The sequence below is a fragment of the Gouania willdenowi genome, chromosome 7 (assembly GCF_900634775.1).
Source record: "Gouania willdenowi chromosome 7, fGouWil2.1, whole genome shotgun sequence".
Classification (NCBI taxonomy): Eukaryota; Metazoa; Chordata; class Actinopteri; order Blenniiformes; family Gobiesocidae; genus Gouania; species Gouania willdenowi.
In genome coordinates, this window is record NC_041050.1 from 25450986 (window position 1) to 25470929 (window position 19944).

At 39.3% G+C, this 19944-nt stretch overlaps 1 protein-coding gene across 1 annotated transcript; it reads right to left on the reverse strand.

Annotated features, from left to right (window-relative positions):
• Positions 1 to 184: 184 nt before the first annotated feature.
• LOC114467040 (troponin C, skeletal muscle-like) lies at positions 185 to 13160 on the reverse strand. Its single transcript, XM_028453016.1, has 6 exons — positions 13029 to 13160; positions 8668 to 8722; positions 8442 to 8585; positions 7043 to 7157; positions 5652 to 5788; positions 185 to 576 (listed from the first exon to the last, which is right to left on the reverse strand). The coding sequence occupies exons 1-6, from the start codon at positions 13029 to 13031 to the stop codon at positions 545 to 547; spliced, it is 486 nt and encodes a 161-aa protein (XP_028308817.1). The 5' UTR covers positions 13032 to 13160; the 3' UTR covers positions 185 to 544.
• Positions 13161 to 19944: the final 6784 nt, after the last annotated feature.

Consider the following 19944-nt stretch of genomic DNA (forward strand, 5'->3'; position numbering starts at 1 on the left):
CCAGGATCTTGGACCAGTACTGTATCTATAACAGGCCCAGGACGACCAGTGTCTATGATGCACATTACAGAATGGTTCCACTGATGCTGAGAGTCAGATTTGTGAAAACAGACTGGGTGTATGTGTGTGAATAAAATGTAAAATAGGATATAAAGCCAGTCCAGAAATCAGCAAAGGAGCAAAATGGGGAGCAGAAAGGCAGATTTATTTAAAAACAGAGGAGGGTTAAGCAAGAGGAGCACGCAGGCTCGAGGTCTAGAGTTTCCTGTAGAAACAGCAGCTGCCAAGAAGACAGCTGGAGGCCACCAGGGGACAGCGCCTTCGTCTTAAAAGGTTTGGATGGATATTTATAGATATCCTCAACAAACCACTAGGATACATGTAGGGGTGGGGGTGGGGCTGAGTAATATGGAGGAGGCTTATATTTTGATCATTATTATGGCATCAGGTGGATAGCGTGACAGTTCCCTGAGCAGGTTCTCATCATCACATGCATTGATGTTCTGAAAAGGAGCGGTCATGGAAGGATTTGAGCCTGGTTCAGTTACTGGACATTCTCCATCATCTTCAGAAACTCTGCAGAGAGAGACAGACAGAGGAATGCTCAATCAACCAATCCAGCATGGGGTTTAATAGAGAAGTCAGAGTCTACAATCTCCTTTTTTCCAGATCCAAAATCAGAAGAATCAGAATCTGAACTGTTGTATTTGCCAAGTCCAATTTAAAAACAGTACCAGGAATTTAACTCGGGGGTTGGTTCGAAAAACATAAAAGAACAAAAAACAAACCAGAAACATTAACAATAATAAATATAAAGGATACATATATACAAGTGCTGCAGGTAATATTGTTTTTATGGAGGTGGTGATGGGGGGCATTGGGGGACCAGGGCTGTGTTCATGAGGCGGGGGCAGAACAAAATAAACTGTTTTTATGTCTGGTGGTATATGTGTACAGATTAGTGTGAGTTATCTAGATCGGTGATCCTGATCATGGTACCATCATCATCCACACTTTAAAGACTTGGAATAAACAGAAGAATAGAAGAAATAGCAGGTGTGTGTTTTAGGGATTGGTTGATACAGTCCAAATACAGTTTATGTCTTTATTGAATACCTTGGAAAGGAGCTCTAAGTCAACTTCTACAATCAGAACAGGAGTTAAACTAAGAGTCATGGAGTGAGTGATCTTTTTTTAGACCTTAGAGACAGGTTAGTTTTACCTTACTGATGATGTGTCGTTGCAATAGTAGTCCTAATAGTAATCCTGCTTTTTCTTCTTTGTGTGTGTGTTTTTTTTTTCATGGCGGTTGGCATCCAGCCATTGTATTACCACCACCCATCAGATTACGACTGGACCAGAACTAAAAGGACCAAAATATCTTGAAATGAAAAAAGCAACAACAAATTATTTCCCCGTATCTCTCTCTTTCCTCTTTTCTTTTCACTTCTTCAGCTAACTGATGTCACATTCATGTCTCAGATGTCAATTCTACCTCAGGTGTGTCGTATAGGTTTTCAGTGAAATGGTCCCAAACTTTTGAAACTTTAAGTTGGTTCTTCTTCTCTTTTGCAATTCTTCTTCACAATGTAAATGGTGAAGCGACACTGGACCCAGCAGTAGTCAAGACCACACTATCCGAGACCAAGATTTGCCCGAGACCAGAATGCACTGAGAACAAGACTTTCGGGAGCCGAGACCGAGTCAAGACCAAGCTCGAGACAAGCCGAGACCAAGACCAAGACCATAAACTTTTTTTTTTATTTAAAAAAATATATAAATAAATAAAATTATGACAAGGTTCGACAGTTATATAACATAATCTCTTTAGTTTTAGTTTCTTTTTTATACATTTGAGGGACAAAAAAGGTGCCTGCAAAAAATTAACTAAAATATTAAAACTACTACTGCTACTGATAAATTCACAATTATTCTTCATATTTGAAAACAAGATTTTTATATCAACTGAATGTACAGCAAGTGTTTAAAAGTATTTCTGCCAAGAAAAAACACGGCTGGTCACCTACACACCACAGAGTGTTTCCTCTTTGCTGTGCTTTTACAAATGTATTCTTTGTGGTTCGTGAAACCAAATTTTACAACCAACAAGTTAGCGGACATGTTTAGCTCCCGCCTCTCTCTCCTGCTTGTGTGTGTGAGTGTGTCACACACGTCACTCAGTCACATTAAGGAAGGTTGCGGTCATTATACAAGGTGGATTAAAGAATGAATAAAGGAGTGTTTTATCCCGTTCTTCTCCTTGTTATTATCACATTATAAAAAAGTTTAAAAATAGCAGGAATTAGTGCTGGTCTCCAACGGTCTTGACGGAAAATCCAGAGTCCAGGACAAGACCGAGTCAAAATGCTTCCAAGTCCGAGATGGTCTTGAGACCAAATTTTAAAGGTCTCAGTCTCGAGACCGGTCTCGACTACTACAACACTACCCAGCAGCTCATGTATGGTACTGCAGCAAAAATGAAGCAGAAAGCTGATTTTTTTCATGACATTAAGACGCATCGACACAAATTTTTGTAGTCAACATTACCAATTGTTAGTAATCATTTTTGCATTATTGTATATGTTACACACATTGTGGTTGGCACAAATCTCAAGACAGTCAATGTATTTAACTCTATTTTTTCTTTTGCCCCCCTGGTGAGAATCTTAAACTCCACCTATGGCTGCACATCTTTGCTACACACCTCAAATATTTGTTACGCTTCAATTAGGACTGTTGCCACATGTTCATATCTCTGGCACATTAACACATGAGTGGAGGGGAACATAGAACCTCACTGGGAAACTCATGTATCCTATCATCATGATTTAAGGGAGAACCTCTTCTTTATACTATCATTACTGAAGGACTTTCAACCCTACATCCTCAGTTCTGAACAATTTCTTCACTCGTTTCACTCCTTTAACCTCATTTTCCAGCCTCTCCAAGTTACCCTCAATTGCAATCCCAGTTATTACCCCTCGTGTTACTTTATTTTCCCCTTTGACAAACCTATCACAAACCAACTTTCGACAAGCTTTCTTCATTTTCATTGCCTTAGCTGGTGTTTCTTCGTTTTTGTCACGTGCAGGTGTAGGTGCAGACCCAAACGCAAGGACGGAGGCGGAGCTCAGGTGTATTAACCCAATATTTATTGGTTTTTGAGGCATGGTCAGGCAAGCAGGGATTAAGCACACAAGTCCAGGTCAGTCCAGGGAGGCAGAAATAATCAAAAACAGAAACCAAAAACACAGGGCAGGGGTAAAGAAGAAGATCCAAAAGCAAGAAGAAACACTTGTTGTAGTATCCAGGAATTACTGGCATCAAACCAAGCCCAGATAACAAGTGAGAACCCATAGTGAATGTCCCAGTGCTGAACTGAACCAAAGTCTATACCATTTATACACAACAGTTAATCAACTGCAGCTTGTGACCAGTCAGCAGGAGAAAGCTGATGGGAGGGAGGCCAAGAGTTCCTGCCTGCCCTCCAAAATAAAACCCCATCCTGACCGTTTTACAAAACAATCAGCAAGCTTCCATCCCTTACAAACTTTGCCATCTCAATCTCTTCTATTTTATCCTTTAACTCTTTAGCTAGCACAAGAGGACTTGGTCCAATCACCTGCTCGCCCGCCCATTGTAACTTCAATATTGCTCTGTATCGTACTTGTTCAGCTTTCCTCCTTTAACCTCCCTCTTTCTATACGCTGTCCCTGGAGTGGATAATGTGTGATTATTACTAATGAGGACCTGAGGGGTATTCCATAAAGGCGGGTTAACAAACTCTGAGTCTATCCATAAACTCTGGGTCAACATACCCCGCGATGGGAAACTCTGGGTATCGGATTCCATTAAAGCTGTTATGAAGTGGGTCAATCAACCCTGAGTATGTAAACCTTGGGTTACTTACGTGCACACGCGCGACAAAAAGCCATCATCAATGGATCAGAGATTTAATCGAGCTGCCATGGCAACCAAATGGAAAATAGTGATTTATTCACCGTAATGGGTGAAAAAAGCCGGTGTTTGATGAATATGAGCCTGTTCGAAAGGTGTGTTCAGTCTTCAGTGACAATAGTGGCTTAAATCACCCGTAATTAAACACACTTTTTGGTCACTTCATCACTTTATTGCTTCAGTGACGTGACGAGCGGTGAATAATATGAATAAAATGTGTCTGAGGAGACGTGGCAGCTGCATAGGACGGCTGCATCGAGAGCCCTCCTGTTACACTGGATATAGAGACAGTAAATGCCGCTTGATATTGCATCATTTATATTGATTTTTTATGTAATATTGTCGCCAGAGTCATCTCAACGTCCTAAAAAAACACTGAAGGGGGACGCGAACCCGCAACTCGTCACTTTCAAGCGCAGCGTCACAATTCACTGCACCATCATAACTTCAAAGACGTATGATCTACAGATTTAACTGTATAACAATATAAAACAACAATTGAGCCTTAAAAGTGGATTTATTTAAATTATTATCTCCTCCTTTATATTATCCACAGGTTTGTATTCAGTGAACTTTACTACAGACGTCAGTAGATGTTTTAATGCAGATCAACCTCTCAGTGTCTTTCACTTAATGATCTGTATCCATAATGTTAGAAAGAAAACTACCGTTTGCACAAAAAAAAAAAAAATAACAAACCGTAAAGCAACACATTAGTAATGATGTGAACACGTCTGTGGTGTGTGATGTTACTAATGTGTTTCAGAGAAAAGTGTTAAGGTTTATTAAAGTGTTCAGAAACGGTGTTTAGGTGGGCGGAGCCAGGTAGAAACCCAGGGTTTCTTTGATAAAACCTGCCAGCGACCAGGTTTAGTTCACGGACAATGTTGCCATGGTAACATACTCAGAGAAGAACATACCTCGCGTTTAGGAATGGGATACTCAGAGTTTCCCTCATTTGAGCCTGAACATACTCAGAGTTTGAACATAACTCGCTTTATGGAATACCCCTCTGGTGTGGTTCAGGTGAGAGGAGGAGCTGGAGGGATTGACTGGTTGGTGAGAGAGGAACAGTACTGGTAGCAGAGGATTCACTGAGCACTGCGACACTAGTGCTTCGATTGCTTCTAAGGTTGGAAACCGCAGTTGGACTTGTTTACATTTTATTTTTACTGTGCCTTTTAGCTCCACCCTCGGACTGCACTGGATAACTCTCACGACCGACTCGTTCCCTAAGTGTTAGTGTTTTTTTTATATAGATTTTAAGACTGTTCAACACCAAATACTTTAAAACATGCGTCTTACATTGTATGACTGGAACAAACTTTGATGTTTCACACACTCATGGGGATCATGAAGCTGTCACGTAAATTAATCTATTGTTTTTTGCATTCCAACAAAATGTAATTGTTTTTTTGTGTGTGTATGTGTGTGTGCTGCTTAGAACAAAATTTCATACTGATGTGTTCAAGTTGGAAGTTATGTCCTGTTACGTAGAACAGATTTCAAGTTCGGCGACAAGGCATTTAGAATCCTTTTAGGTTAGGCTTAGGATTTAAATTCAGGTTTAAAGTTTGGTGGTTAGGTTACGCTAAATACTTGTACTATGACTAAACTTCTCAATTTGTAACTGTATGTAAAGATTGAAACATAATACATAAAAAAGTCTCTTGATCGAAGTTGCTCAGTCTCACCATCAAAATCAATCTTTCCATCTTTATTGGTGTCGCCCTCCCCAAACATCTCGTCAATGTCTTCCTCTGTGACGGGTTCTCCAGTAAGATGGAGGATATCTCCAAATTCCTCCCGATCAACAAATCCATCTGCGTTCCTGTAGAGCAAAGACAAATGTAATTTTTAAATGGAAACACAAAGAAGCAGTGCGGGCGTCAGGTACCAGCAGTGTGAGTTTTTAGTTGGTTTGTCACGCTGGTGTAAATGTTTTATCTGTGTCAAACTCAAGGCTTTGGGGCAAAATATGACCCTTTATCCAATTTGGATAAAGGAGAAAGTACAAAAGACAGAGAAAAGATGAATCATTGTGTAAATGACCTAATAGAGTTTGAATTGAGTAGAAAATTTAAATAGTATTTCATGGGATTGTCGTTGATCTCATTTTGTTCTACTGATTAATCTTGGACAGCAGAGGAAGTATGTTTCATTTTTGTTACGTTTCTGCTAATTACAGGAGATTAACAAAGACTGGAACTTCTGTTTGTCTTCTTGTGTTTGGTGGATGAAGGCTGAACTTGAACCCATTGCAAACAATTAGAAACTTATAAATTATAACAAAGTAATTTTCCACTTGTCGACAATAAACAGCATCACCGGAAACACCAATAATGTGCCATGACTGCCTTGGAAGAGGCATTGAAAGTCAAAGCCATACATATTATCCTCCCAGTGATCATTTAAAAATACAAAAAATAAAATGACAATGCTCTGAAACAGAGATGAACACAATGTTGAGGGGGCCCCCCAAAAATGTGATTGTCTGATTTGAGAGCATTCATTTCAGCATTTAATAATGACCAATCTGAGCATCAATACAGGAAAGTTTTTCTTTCATATTCATATATTTTGGAGGTGTTTTGTGTACTTTTGTTCTTGTTTTGTGGGTTTTTGAAGTCATTTTTGTGAAATTTTTGTTGTCACCAAATTTTTTTCTTGCCACTCCTTCTTAGACATAAAAATGCAATCATTATGCATTGTTTTCATTTGCTGTCTTTGGTAAAGTATTTGTTTTTTGTAAATTTCTTTTACATGTCAAATATACTACTACTAATACTACTACTTCACAAAAATAATGAAATTACAACAAAAATACACAACATGACTAAAAATAACCCCAATACAAATTACAGAAAATTACACATACAGAATATGTAAAACAAATATCCATAAAATTGACCAAAAGTTGCACTCAAGAACTAAAACTGAACTTGGTCCTTTCACTCGTCAGCAGTTAGCTTAATGTAAAATATGATTCTAGAGAACTTGAATTGTATCGTCTAATACAATAGATAGATATACATCATGCTGGCTGTAGTCATTGAAAATCTCATATCTAATCAGTGTGTCTTACTTGTCAAAAATACGGAAACACTCTGAAAGCTCCTCTTCACTTTTTCCTGCCTGGTCCTCCTTTAACTGCTGCACCATCATGACCAAGAACTCCTCAAAGTCGATGGTGCCGCTGCCTGAAGAGAGAGAGCGAGGAGCTGAGGAGAAGCTACACAATTCACACAGTCTTATCATAGCTTTACTCCTGTCTATAAGTTCAGACCTTCACGAAATGAAGCATATCATCAGAACTACAGTATCAGAAAAAAAGACTATTTCCAGTTTTTAATAATTATAGAATTCATCAGCACGTGTCCTGACAAAGACCAGGAGGCTGGAACACATTACACCCATTTTAAAATCGCTCCATTGACTCCGCGTGTGTTTCAGGATCAATTTTAAGGTTCTGTTATTGGTTCTTAAATGTCTTTCAGAACTACTTTTACCCTATGAAACTTCCCGGGCCCTGATATCCTCCGGCGCTGGCCTTTTAATAATTCCTACAGTCAGGACACACACACAGTAAGGCATGGTTCAAGTTCTACGGCCCCCATCTGTGAAACAGTCTTCCGGAACACCTCAGGGCTACAGAGAACGTTCATATTTTTAAGAACAAGCTTAATTTAGTTTTTAGCTAATTATTTAGTTGATGTTATTTTAGTTTTTCATTGTTTTTTATTTTAATTTGTCGAAATTACCACAAATTACAGTTCCTATTGTTTTTTTTATGGCTTTATATTTCTTATTAGTTTTAATTGTGTCTTATCCTTCTTAATCATTGCTGTTGTCCTCTCCCAGTGTTTCCACAGAGGGATCCCTCTGCACTGGGAGCTGTGGTGGATTGACGCCGTGGTGATTTAATTAAATTAGGGGCTTTCGCCTTTGTTTGTTGTCATATATGTTTACATATATATGAAATGGGTTCTCTGCATTTAACCCATTCATAAGGAGCAGTTGGGGATTAAGGAACTTGCTCAACATCCCACAGTTATGGCCCGGGTGAGATGTGAACCGGTGACCCTTCGATTACAAGCCCACTTCCTTAACCACTAGGACACCACTCCTATGTTGTCTCATGGGCCCTCAGTGCTGCTGAAGGACTTCTCTCTTTGCTGTCCTGGGGGCCGTGTGTCAGCGTCTTGTGGCTGTGGTCTATGATCAGCTCCTGGTGCTCCTTGTGACAATGTCCTCCCTCTAAGATCCTCTGTACCAGCCGGGTATCATGTGCCAATGTCCTTATCTTAATTCTATGTGTCTGTGTGTGTGTGTGTGTGTGTTTGTGTGATGTTGTTGGGGTTTCTTGTGGATTGTTTGCATGAGGTATTTTTTTTATTGTATGTAAGATTGTATGTTTGAATTATATTTTATATATGAAAAGCGCTCATGAATAAAGTTTGGTTTGATTTGATTCCCTGACTCACCATCCTCATCAACCTCCTCAATGATGGCATCCAGTTCCTCTCTGGAGGGGTTCTGGCCCAGCATCCTCATGACTTGGCCCAACTCTTTGGTGCTGATGTCACCGCCACCATCAGTGTCGAACATGTCAAAGGCAGCCTTAAACTCTAAATTGAAGATGGAACGAGTCAGACAAAAATAAATCTACAATAATAAAAGCACTTTCATAATAGAAGCTGTTTAGGGTACCTGCAATCATCTCCTCTGTCAGGAAGGAGCGGGCGTCGCTTTGGGCGTCGGTGGGCTGATGAGAAAACAGAAGAAAAGCAAAGCGATGAAAGCAAACAGAAGACATGGGTTAGCAGAAAACAAGCATGTTTTAAGTTGGGATTTCTGCTGAAAGGATGTGTGAGATTCCTCTGCAGACTTTTCACACCTGGTCCAACCAATGAGAAACAACGACGGTGTGACCAGTGTTGGGACTAACAGTGAATGGATAGATGTTTGAAACAATCTTTCAAAAAGAATAACAATGTCCTGTAACAGCTGTAACTAAAGTGGCTCACTTTATTAACTAAAAAGGGGCAAACAACATATTCTTGAAGCACAACTATTTTGTTTCTTTACAAACATCCATCCATCTTCATACCCGCTTATTCCCGTTTAACAGGGGGTCTGCCGGTGCCAATCTCCGGCTCTCATTGGGCGCTGGGCGGGGGTACACCCTGGACAGGGCGCCAGTCCATCGCATCTTTACAAACAATATTTTCTAATTTAAAAGAATTTAAATTGAGCATTCCTTGTAGCATCTTATGAACCTACTTCAACCAACACTAAGCTTGTTGTTTAATGGTGCAGTCCAACTGTAATATCAAAATTTCGGTGAGTCGTGATGTAAGCAATTAAACAGAATAGGTCCCACTTTAATTTATTGGGTTCACTGGTCCCTGAAACAAGAAAGCACAAATGAAATGAATGAACTTGTGGTCCTTCAGTGTTCTAAAGCTCGATGGTGAAACTTGTATTTATGACTGATAATAAACTGCTGTCCCCGAACTAACCAAGAACAAACCAGCCACAATGTTAAGCAGTGAAGGCACTTGCCAATTAAAAAGCTTTAATATGCTATATTAAGCCTGTTTTAATATTCTATTCTCTGCCAGAAACATTTCCATGAAATACTTATTTGTGGTGCTAACTTTCTGTACATGTTCTCGTTATTTATTTTCTTTTGTGTAATGGTTTTACAAGCTAGATGTAAAATGAAATATCTATTTTGAATGACAAAATGAACATGTATTCCATTATAAAAACACAGATTTTAAGTATAAACAAATATTTTACAGTTTTATTAAATATGCTCGTTTTGCAGTACTTAAAAAATATATATTGCACGTTTATTTGATGTTTGATATTAGTGCTGATACACTGTGTTTCAGCAAGCGCTCTGCACTATATTGAGGACAAACACATTCAAACTATAAAAATTAAAGGAACATTTGTATTTCGATCCCTATTTCATGTTTTAGGTTCTTTCAGTAATGACTGAAAATGGTCACAAAAGGACAGTTTTAGATGTGATGAAGCATTTTAAGTGATATTACGTAAAGGATAAGCAGGTAAAGGCTACACTCTTTTAGAGGGCATTCATCATTAATTAATAAATGCTGGATGTACGTATGTCAAAAAACCTATATTTTTGAAGGCCCTGCAATGCAGACATGGGCAACATGAGGCCCTTGGACTAGTTTTGTGCGGCCCCCAAAATACAAGCAAAAAACAACTCCAAAAATGCCATAAAGACAAATGAATTGATCAAAATTACTACAAAACAAATACACAAAAATATACAAAACATACAAAATGAGAACTGAAAAATTCTGAATAAAAAAAACTAAAATACACAAACGACAAGTAAATTAAAGCACTTCAAAAAACATAGCACAATAACAGAAAATATAGACAAAACAACAAAAATAAACACACAAAATGACAATCTTCACAAAATGGCAGCAAAATTACACAAAGTAGCTCTAGAAAAGCACTGAAACAAAATAAAAATTGGGGAAATAATATACAAAACAACAAAAATGGGTCTAAAAGTAAACAAACCCCTTTGTTTTTTCCGGTATTATTGCTCAGATTGGTGATTATCCTAAATGATGACATGAATGTTGATCATGGATTAGATAACTGCATTTTTGTGGTCCCCACTATGATGAAAGGTGCCCATCTCTGCTGTAGTGACCCATTTTTCCAGTTCCTATCCTTAAGCTCAGTTTGGAGCAGCAAAGGCCAAAGACAGACACGTGTCACAGACAGAGTGAGAGCCAGGAGGAAGACGGAGCTCCATGACAGCTCACAAATCACAACCAATGTTTAATCCTCCTCAGCTGGCTCCACTTCTCTGGACACACGTCAAAGTAAGGCTCACTGAGGTCAAACTGAACTCGGTGCAGATATTGTTTTTATATATGTCAAAATATTGGTTCAATCAGAGTGGGTAACTGACGGCTCGGGGGCCACATGCCGCCCTCAGTCTAATTTTGTGTGCACCCCGAAAGTAAATGCTCAAAATGACACTAAAAACACACAAAATAACAGCAAAATATACGATATGACAACAAACATACAAGAAAAATATACAAATCAAGAGAAAAACACACTAACCGAAACCAAAAACACACAAAATTTAAAAAAAAAAACAAAAAAAGCATACTGATGATACCAAGAAGACACAAACAACAAAAATACACAAAATGACAACAAAAACTCACAAAACAACATAAAAAATTAGAATAATAATGTTTAGATGGGTTAGATTCTAAATGTACACTTTAACTCTGATAATGTAACCCTCGGATCAGACAGTTACATTTTTGTGGCCCCTGCTGTGATAGCCGTTAAAGCTGCAGTATGTAAGGTTTTATTTGGCATTATTTGATCAAAAATCCATAATCATCTTTGTGAATGTTATAATTCAAAATGTTCAGAGTGGACAATGGACCTCTGGACCTTATCTTGGATTTAGAAATCCAGGAGCGTGACGCTGGATTTTAACCAATCAGAGATCTTTCTACAAACAGAGTGCTCCATGAGCAGTTTTGGCTGCTCAACTGAAGTCAATGCGTGTTCACGTAGCATCGATAGTAAAAGTGTAATGGCGGATGTTCCACCAGAAGTTTCCATCACAGCATTAGGCACAACGCTTACACGGAAAAGCTAGTGGAAAAGGAAGACTGAGCTGGAGAAGCAACAGAATAAAGTCACAAGTGGGCCGTTTCGCGGATCTCTGTGACTGCGGAGGGTCCGCCACACACACACACACTGGTGTCAAGAGGGAGAGTGAGAACAGATTGGATACATGGCATGTAAACCTAAGAGAATCATATCCAAGGTGGAGAGAACATGTACAATTAATTTGCAGTCTGGACGTGGAGTGTGTTACTCTCCTCATAGCAGCGAGTCAGAGTCATGTCAGAATGAGAAAACTCTCCAATAACACAAGATAAAGTCCCTACATTTGGCACTACTCTCAATTGAGAAAAGAGTCGCAAAAATCTCCATAGTTGTGCACATTCATGATGATACCGGTAAGTGACGATACATTTCGAAAAACAGGGAGGAGAGGGGGGAGCATGGCGCGAGGAGCGATTCTACATACTGCAGCTTTAAATTATGGTTTTATTCTTTCCTCGGTGGTTGATATGAATTTACAATTTTGAGATTTATTTTTTACAAAAAGGTTAACAGATGTGGTTTGTTTTTGTTTTGTTCAGCTATCTTACCTTGAAGTTACAGTGTGAGTAATTATAATAATAATTTAGTGTCGTATCTTGTGCCACTCAACCTATGATGCATTTCTACAGCATTGATTTCAACTCAGTTTTGGATCAACTAAGTCCTACTTGCCTGTAGTTATGTGTTGTATCATATCACCAGATATTTATTTATTCTTGGTTTAAAACAAACCAGCATTTCAATTGTACTTTCACTGGTCCAAACCCTATGTAAGACGATTAGAGCCACGAAAAAAAGAAATCAGAATTCTATGAATAAAGTCAGAAATCTGACTTTTTTTTCTCTCAGAATTCCTACTTTTCTCTCTCTGAGAATTCTGATTTAAAACTCAGAATTCTTACGTTAAATAGTGGACCTTGTTTTTTTATGTTTTTTTCCTTAATCCTCTTCCGTAAAACTCAGCTCTTTAAAGGCTCTCTTTAGAGGCTATACTTGGGAAAGGATAGGACAGGGATTAGCTCGAGGAGTGTCTTTGCTCTTTGCCGTCTATCTTTAGTATCACTCCCTCTTATCTGAATATCAATCCTAGGGGTTCGGTTACAAAGTGGTGAAAGACAAAAGCAGCTACGAAGCACAGAAGTTTGCAGCAGGTTATCAGTCAGAGAAGTTTGGGCCTTGAATGAGGAATCCAAAGAGTCTGAGAAATTGTCGAGTTCTTGCTGAAGAGCCAGGGGTGCTGTAGGATGATTAATCCATCATCGTTGTCTTTGCACCTAAATGTAACCATCACCAGCTGATAACAAACATGGATAACAAACATCCACAGGGTTTAATATAACCCTCAGATCTTTCTGTATCGGGTGTCTTACCATGTCGGCCGGCTGTGCTATACAACACACAAGAAGAAATGAAAGCCTCCTTTCTCAGCAGCTCAGGTGGTCCCACAGCCTGTCCACTCAATAAGTACCCCCTCATCCCATGACCAGTTCACTAAAAATCACCAGGATTGGGCAACAGACCCCCTCCTTCCTTCCTCAATAGGAGCCAGCCAATCAAATCCAACTTTAGGTTTGTGTCCTCTGACAATCTCTGGAAACACTGATCTGACGTCAGGCAGCTGGGTGTTATTCTGGCCGTGGATCAACGGGGAATCTTTGCAAAGATGGACGCCTGATTTCAAAATGACTCAAGTACACGTGCACGTACACGGACACGCGCAGAGCTCAACACCTCACTCCTGTTTGTTTGGCCATCTATCTGCTGCTCCAGCTGTCCTTGCTGCCGCTGACATGAGTGCCCTTGCACTGATGACATCTGTAACTTAAGAAGTGTGCACTCAAACTTTTTACAGCAGTGCCCTGTCTGTCTTTAACTATTGTCACTACATCAACTAGTAAACACATCGCACCCAGCGACAAACTCACAACTAGACTGTAACTCAGTGTTACGGCCCTGCCCTATGTGTGTTTTGTTGTATGTTCTCTCTTTGTATGCAAAACAGGCTGTGTTGGTGCACACCTGGGATTGGTCCCTGCCTCTTTCAAGACTCCACCTACATTCAAAACAGACTCGCTATGTTCAGAATGCCACATGCGTACTATACACTACAAACTCAATGAGTATATACTGTCTACTATCTACTATAAGTATTATTAGGATGATGAGTGTTCCCACTGAAGTATACTTCCAAGTTTTCCAAGATGCATTTGGAACCTACAATGACAAAAACCTGAAGCACACTGAGGCTAAATGTCTCTGTTGATTCTCCACCTTTCAAAGCTCTGAAAGCATTATAGGTGAGAAAGTGACCAAGTAGACGATCAACTTGTGGTCATATGATTCATAAAACCTGCGGAAAACACATTTCATGCCAACAATTCGGAGATTTTCACAGACCCGCCATTGTGCTACTGACAAAGCATCCGGTTAACTTCAAAACAAGAGCTCTATTTACAAAAGTGTTAAAAGGACAAATGGAAGACAAGAAGAGATGCTTTTGTTTTGAAAATGGGGATGTCCCAGGAGGATTTTACATTCCGCTCACAAAGCATCATGGGGTGTTTGAGTATGACTTGTGTGCCTCCATAAAGTATACATCTGGGTATTTCTCGCTTACTTAATCTTTTCATACTATCTAATGTGAATACACTAAGTACTAATATTGACGTCAAACTTATTATGAGTAGAATGGTAGTGTGACATTTCCAACACAGCCTTTGTTTCACTTTGATTGAGATGGCGGTTAGTAATGATGTCATCGCTCATGGCATTTAGCCATTGCAGGGATGCGTCAGGTGAAGTGTCTAATCTCATTCACACCCTGATGAGGCGGCTCGGGCACCTAGTTAGAACGCCTCAGGGAAGATTTAGGAGATGCTGAAGAGAATGGCATGGGAACACTGGGGATCCCTGGGAAGAGCTGTACAGAGTAGCCAGGATGAGGGAAATCTGGGCTTCCCTGCTTAGGATGGTGCCCCCGTGACCCGACCTAGAGAAGCAGTAGAACAGGGCTCACCAACCTTTCTGAAACTGTGAGACACTTCATAGGTACTGTATAGTTTGTAAAGGCTACCAGTGAGAAAATCACCTCTTAAATCCTACATTTTCACAGTTTCACTTTAATTAGAGGATAAGGTAATGAGGAAGACTGTAGCAGTAACTTAAAAAAGGTAGGAAATGTTGAGGTTTCATTTCCATTAAATTTAATAGAAAATCCACCTTGCATTTAAAAAAAATACATCTTATATTATATTATACTGTATATAACATACTAATGACCACACACCAGATCTGCAACACTTAAAAGCATTTGTCACAATGTTTCAGTGAAAATAGACATTTAAAGGTGGTTAATTTCATACTAAAACTTTATCAGCAGTATTTAATTCTACTAAGTACTAACTACATATGTCATATATTTATCTTTGTGAGTTTGAATCCTGGAAAGTAAATCAGATTTTAGGACATCTCACATGGTCCATGCGGGCTATCTGGTGCCCGCGGGCACTGTGTTGGTGACCCCTGCGGTAGAAGATGGATGGACTCTTTTCTGTGTTTATCACTGGACTCTTTCTCTTCCATTCCACAGCCTCACACATTCCCAGTCACCTTCCTCATTCAGAGCAGGTTGTTAGGTCTTCCTCTTGGATTCAGGATGTTTGAGTGTATGGATGAGGAATAGGGGCTGCAGCAGAAACAGAAAAGGAATTGCTCTCTGATGTCTGATTCTATTCATCCCTCTCTTTTCTGTCCTTTCATTCCACTCTTGGTTTATTTTTGGATGTTCTCCATCAGAGCAGCTGAGCGCTCCAGACAAACACCCACTAAATAAGGCTTAAGGTATGCCATCCCTCCTCCTCTGTCCCTCTATCTTGATCCCCACGCCGATCTGATGTCTCTCACTGTCCTCCATTTGTTTCCTTTCTTTCAAACCACCACCTGTCGTCCTGTAAAAATACAAATAATGACACTTTTCACAGTGTAAGTGAGAACAAATTACAGAGCAGAAACAGGTGTCCTATTTTCAAAATAATAAAAATTAGCCCATCATTATTTGCTCCAACACTTAACGAGTGTGTATTGTGCTTAGCTAGCACTCACAATATGGAACAGAAAGCTGAAAGGAAAAATATTTATTAATAAGAAAAGCCAAAACTGAGGCCCAGTGCCTGGGTGGCCATATGTCTGGCTTTATGCTCGAGACAGTTAAAGGCCTGTCTATGTACCGGCCCAGCCCAATGCTCCTCCTTCTGCTCCTTTTGGTATAATCCCCATTTTCTTTATTTCATCCAATTGTTAAAAATGGCAAAAAATGAAAAATAAATCATTAAACAAGGAATAATAAATAACAGCTACATAAAGTTATACATGGGATATGAGCAAGGCAGACGCTACGTTGCCAGGTTGGGTTTAGAGTGTCTGAAAGAGGCATGTAAGCCACATTGTGGTGGAACTATTGCCACTGCAAAGCAAAGCAGACTGTGTGGCTGAGACAACCAAAACTGTTAACAGATATTAGATTTTATATAACGATATCACTCATCTCTAGGAAGAATGATAATGATTATAAATATAGCTGCTGTGCAGCAATGGTTGGGACCAGGCAATTTTAGGCAAAAAATACAGCAGCTGTTCGTGTTTAAAGGCAGATTTCAAACAGCTGTGAAAATTTCAGTTATTACAACAGCATACACATATTACATCTAGATAGCACGGATATGTTAGTAATTTTTTTTTCAACAGTGAGATGCATTTTATACTTTGTTTTTCAATTCAACACTACTGATGAATCAGGTTAACAAAGGTATTAAAATGCAGAAAAACAAAAGTATTAAAATGAAGAAATGTCTAGCCAATATAACTTTAAAGATTATTATATATATAATTTTATATCCCGACATCACATCCTTCTGACAGTGGAGAGGATCTCAGAGTGGAGGTGGCTAACCGTGGAGGTCTGCAGCTGGATTGTCTTGACACAAGACCACCTGATGCAGGCCTGAGAAACTGTTTCTCTGATTTAGACCATTGTAATGGCAAAAACTAACCACCTGATGGTAGTAGTAACACTTACACAGAAATGTGATCTTCTGATCCGAGGGCCACGTTATGAAAATTCAGGTCTGCATTTAGAAAAATGACGAATCAATTAATATAGAACAGAACAAAGATTTTGTGTGTTAGTGTTGTGTGTATTTTGAGAGTAATTTTGTGTATTTTTGTTGTCGTCTCATGTGCTTTTGGAATCTTTTGTATATTTATCTGTCATTCTGTATATTTTTGTTATGTTTTTGGGAGGGGATTGGAGTCAATGTGTGTAGTACTTTTACACTGTCTGTTCTGACCATCTGGCAATACAAAAAAAAGACATTCCAATTTTTATATTCTCAAAAGGGGCAATATGCATAAAGATTTTTACCAACTGGTGTTGTCAACTGTAAGGCTACAGGTCAGCCTTGCAGGTAAAACATTTCTTACAAACATCACAAATGAATGGTTTTTCTCCTGTGTGGATTCTAATGTATGACATAAGGTTAGACTTTTTATTAAAACATTTCTTACAAACATCACATTTGAATGGTTTCTCTCCTGTGTGGATTTTCATGTGTTGCTTAAATTGACACTTACAGGTAAAACATTTCTTACAAACATCACAAATGAATGGTTTTTCTCCTGTGTGGATTCTAATGTGTGACATAAGGTTAGACTTTTGATTAAAACATTTCTTACAAACATCACATTTGAATGGTTTCTCTCCTGTGTGGATTTTCATGTGTTGCTTAAATTGACACTTACAGGTAAAACATTTCCTACAAACATCACAAATGAATGGTTTTTCTCCTGTGTGGATTCTCATGTGTGACCGCAGGTGAACTTTGCGGGTAAAACATTTCCTACAAACACCACAGGGGAATGGTTTCTCTCAGCCAGCTCCAAACAGGTGAGTTGGATTTTTCCCCACTAATACGTCATAATGGGAAAACTCCTCCTCCTGACAATCCTCACTCCTCCCACCATACATAACAATGTGAGCTCCCCCCTCTCAAACTACCTCAGAGGTCAAAAAAAAACCCACTGCGGTTTGATATAGAATATACATTATACTATTGTCATATATGTAGAGCTACATACACAACATTGGTTGTTTGCATTTAACCGCTCTCTGAGGAGCAGTGGGCAGCCACAGTGTTGCACCTGATGAGCAGTTAGGGGACTGATCAACATCCCACAATGATGGACCAGGTGAGTTTCGAACCAGTGAGCCAATGATTATAAGTCTGCTCCCTTAACCACGAGTCCCTTTATCCATAGATAATATATTTACGTTCAGTATATAGATAATCTAGTGTATACTGTATATAATGCAGTATGTAGATAATCTGAAGTGCAGCGTGAGTGCTGACAATCAGTTTCATTTTTCATATCACCTCGTATCGCCTTTGACATGATCTGACATGTTTGTGACCCAATGCGAAGCAGCGGTAGAAAACACAATGGACGATCACCTTAAATGGACTATTCCTGTTGTTAGGAGAGGTGAGGAGGAGAAGAAAGCGACGTAGCAGCTCCGCAGAGTGTTTGAAACAGATGACTGACTCTGACTCCGCTGCTGCTGTGATAAACACACCCTGAAGCAGCGTTTGTCAGACTCACAATCACAATAGCCAGTTAAATAGCTGTGTTTCACTGTAACGTGCATATTTTTTGTCTGAAAACAATAACAAGAGTGTGGGGATAGCAAAGGACAACCGCTATGGTAATCACCATCCAAGAGTGAGGCATGAAGTCTGCGTCTACAGACACGCCTACTCATGCATATGCATTAAGGCCCCAAAACAGCCTGTTTTTAGAAGAATCATTAAAGTGACTTTTCAGAGGGCTAAAACTCTGGAAAACAGGTGAGTTTGGGAAAATCAACCTAAAATACTATGTTGCTGGGGTTCTTAGAACAAATGGAGATGGGTGGAAAACAGCATAATACTGAACCTTTAAAGGCTTTAAAAATAACCTCCACTATCAGCTGAGAGCTCATCTCCCTCAACTCTAACCATCAGTGTGTTGTACACTTCCAGTGCATCTTTGCCAACGGTATGAGGTAAAATGTCAACCTTTATTCTTCATCTTTCTTCCCTGAGGCCGCTATAGCGATGAAAGCTTTGTTCCCAGCTGTGCCAGTTTTCAGCAGGCTTACAGGTGAGAGAGTAATGACGATGCTTTAAACCGTTCCATTTCCTCCTCTTTTTCTAATGTCTACTTTTAATTCCAGTAGCATCTCGGTGGCACTAGCTCTTCTGCTAGCTCCTTGCTAGCTCCTCTGCTAGCTCCTCTGCTAGCTCCTTGCTAGCTCTTCTGCTAGCTCCTTGCTAGCTCCTCTGCTAGCTCCTCCGCTAGCTCCTTGCTAGCTCTTCTGCTAGCTCCTCTGCTAGCTCGGTTAGCATTCTGCTCCAGCCTCTCTCTGTGTCTCTGCACCTCCATCTTCTGACACCACGTTGTGCTATTCTTGCCTTTCAGTGGAGCTTTAAGGTACTATCATTATAGTGTGGCCTGAATCCGTCTGTTGGCTGGATATTGTATTAATAACCTTCACAGAGACACTTCTTGTTTTCCCTCACGTTTTCTTCTTCTGCGGCTCTAATTTAGCGGTTCATAACGTTTTTTGTCTCACGTACCCTGGTCAATGATGTGACACCTAAATATTGTGTCCAACTGCATTTCTTTTAGTTACAAAAGGTTTAAATGTATAAAAATATACCAAATATGTAGTAACTTAGTATATATGCACTCACTTTGATAAAAAAAAAAAATGTATCATCAATTTATATAATTTATCATTTATTTATTTGTGTAGTTTTGGCTCTTTGTTCATGTTTTGTTAACTCTTGTGTCTTGATTGGTAATGCAGCACACCTGAGTGCAGGAGGGAGTCTGATCACTCACAGCACAAGCACACTGACGAGACTGGGAGGTGGAGACATGAGCAGAATACGTAGAAGCTCAAAGACTCAAAAGTTACTCAAATATAACTGACTGAAAAGGTATGACAAAAAGAGGCTCCACACAAAGCTGAAAACAACCATAATATTACAAATCAGAGTCATACATCAGATAACCACAGTCAATGGGAGCCAAGTTCAATATCTTTGTACTGCTTTGAAAAGTGTTAAAATATATCAAAAAGTGAGGAGACATGAGATTAGCAGCATACATTGTTTTTCTTTTCATAGTTTTCACAGTGTCTCATTTTCTGTCATTGGTTTTTTCTTTTGTTACAAGACTCATACACAT

Coding starts and splice junctions, on each gene's coding strand:
- LOC114467040 (XM_028453016.1), bottom strand. Junction 7,158..8,441: donor TGAGGAGGTTGATGAGGATG/GTGAGTCAGGGA, acceptor CTCTCTCTTCAG/GCAGCGGCACCATCGACTTT. Junction 577..5,651: donor TGGAAAGATTGATTTTGATG/GTGAGACTGAGC, acceptor CTCTCTCTGCAG/AGTTTCTGAAGATGATGGAG.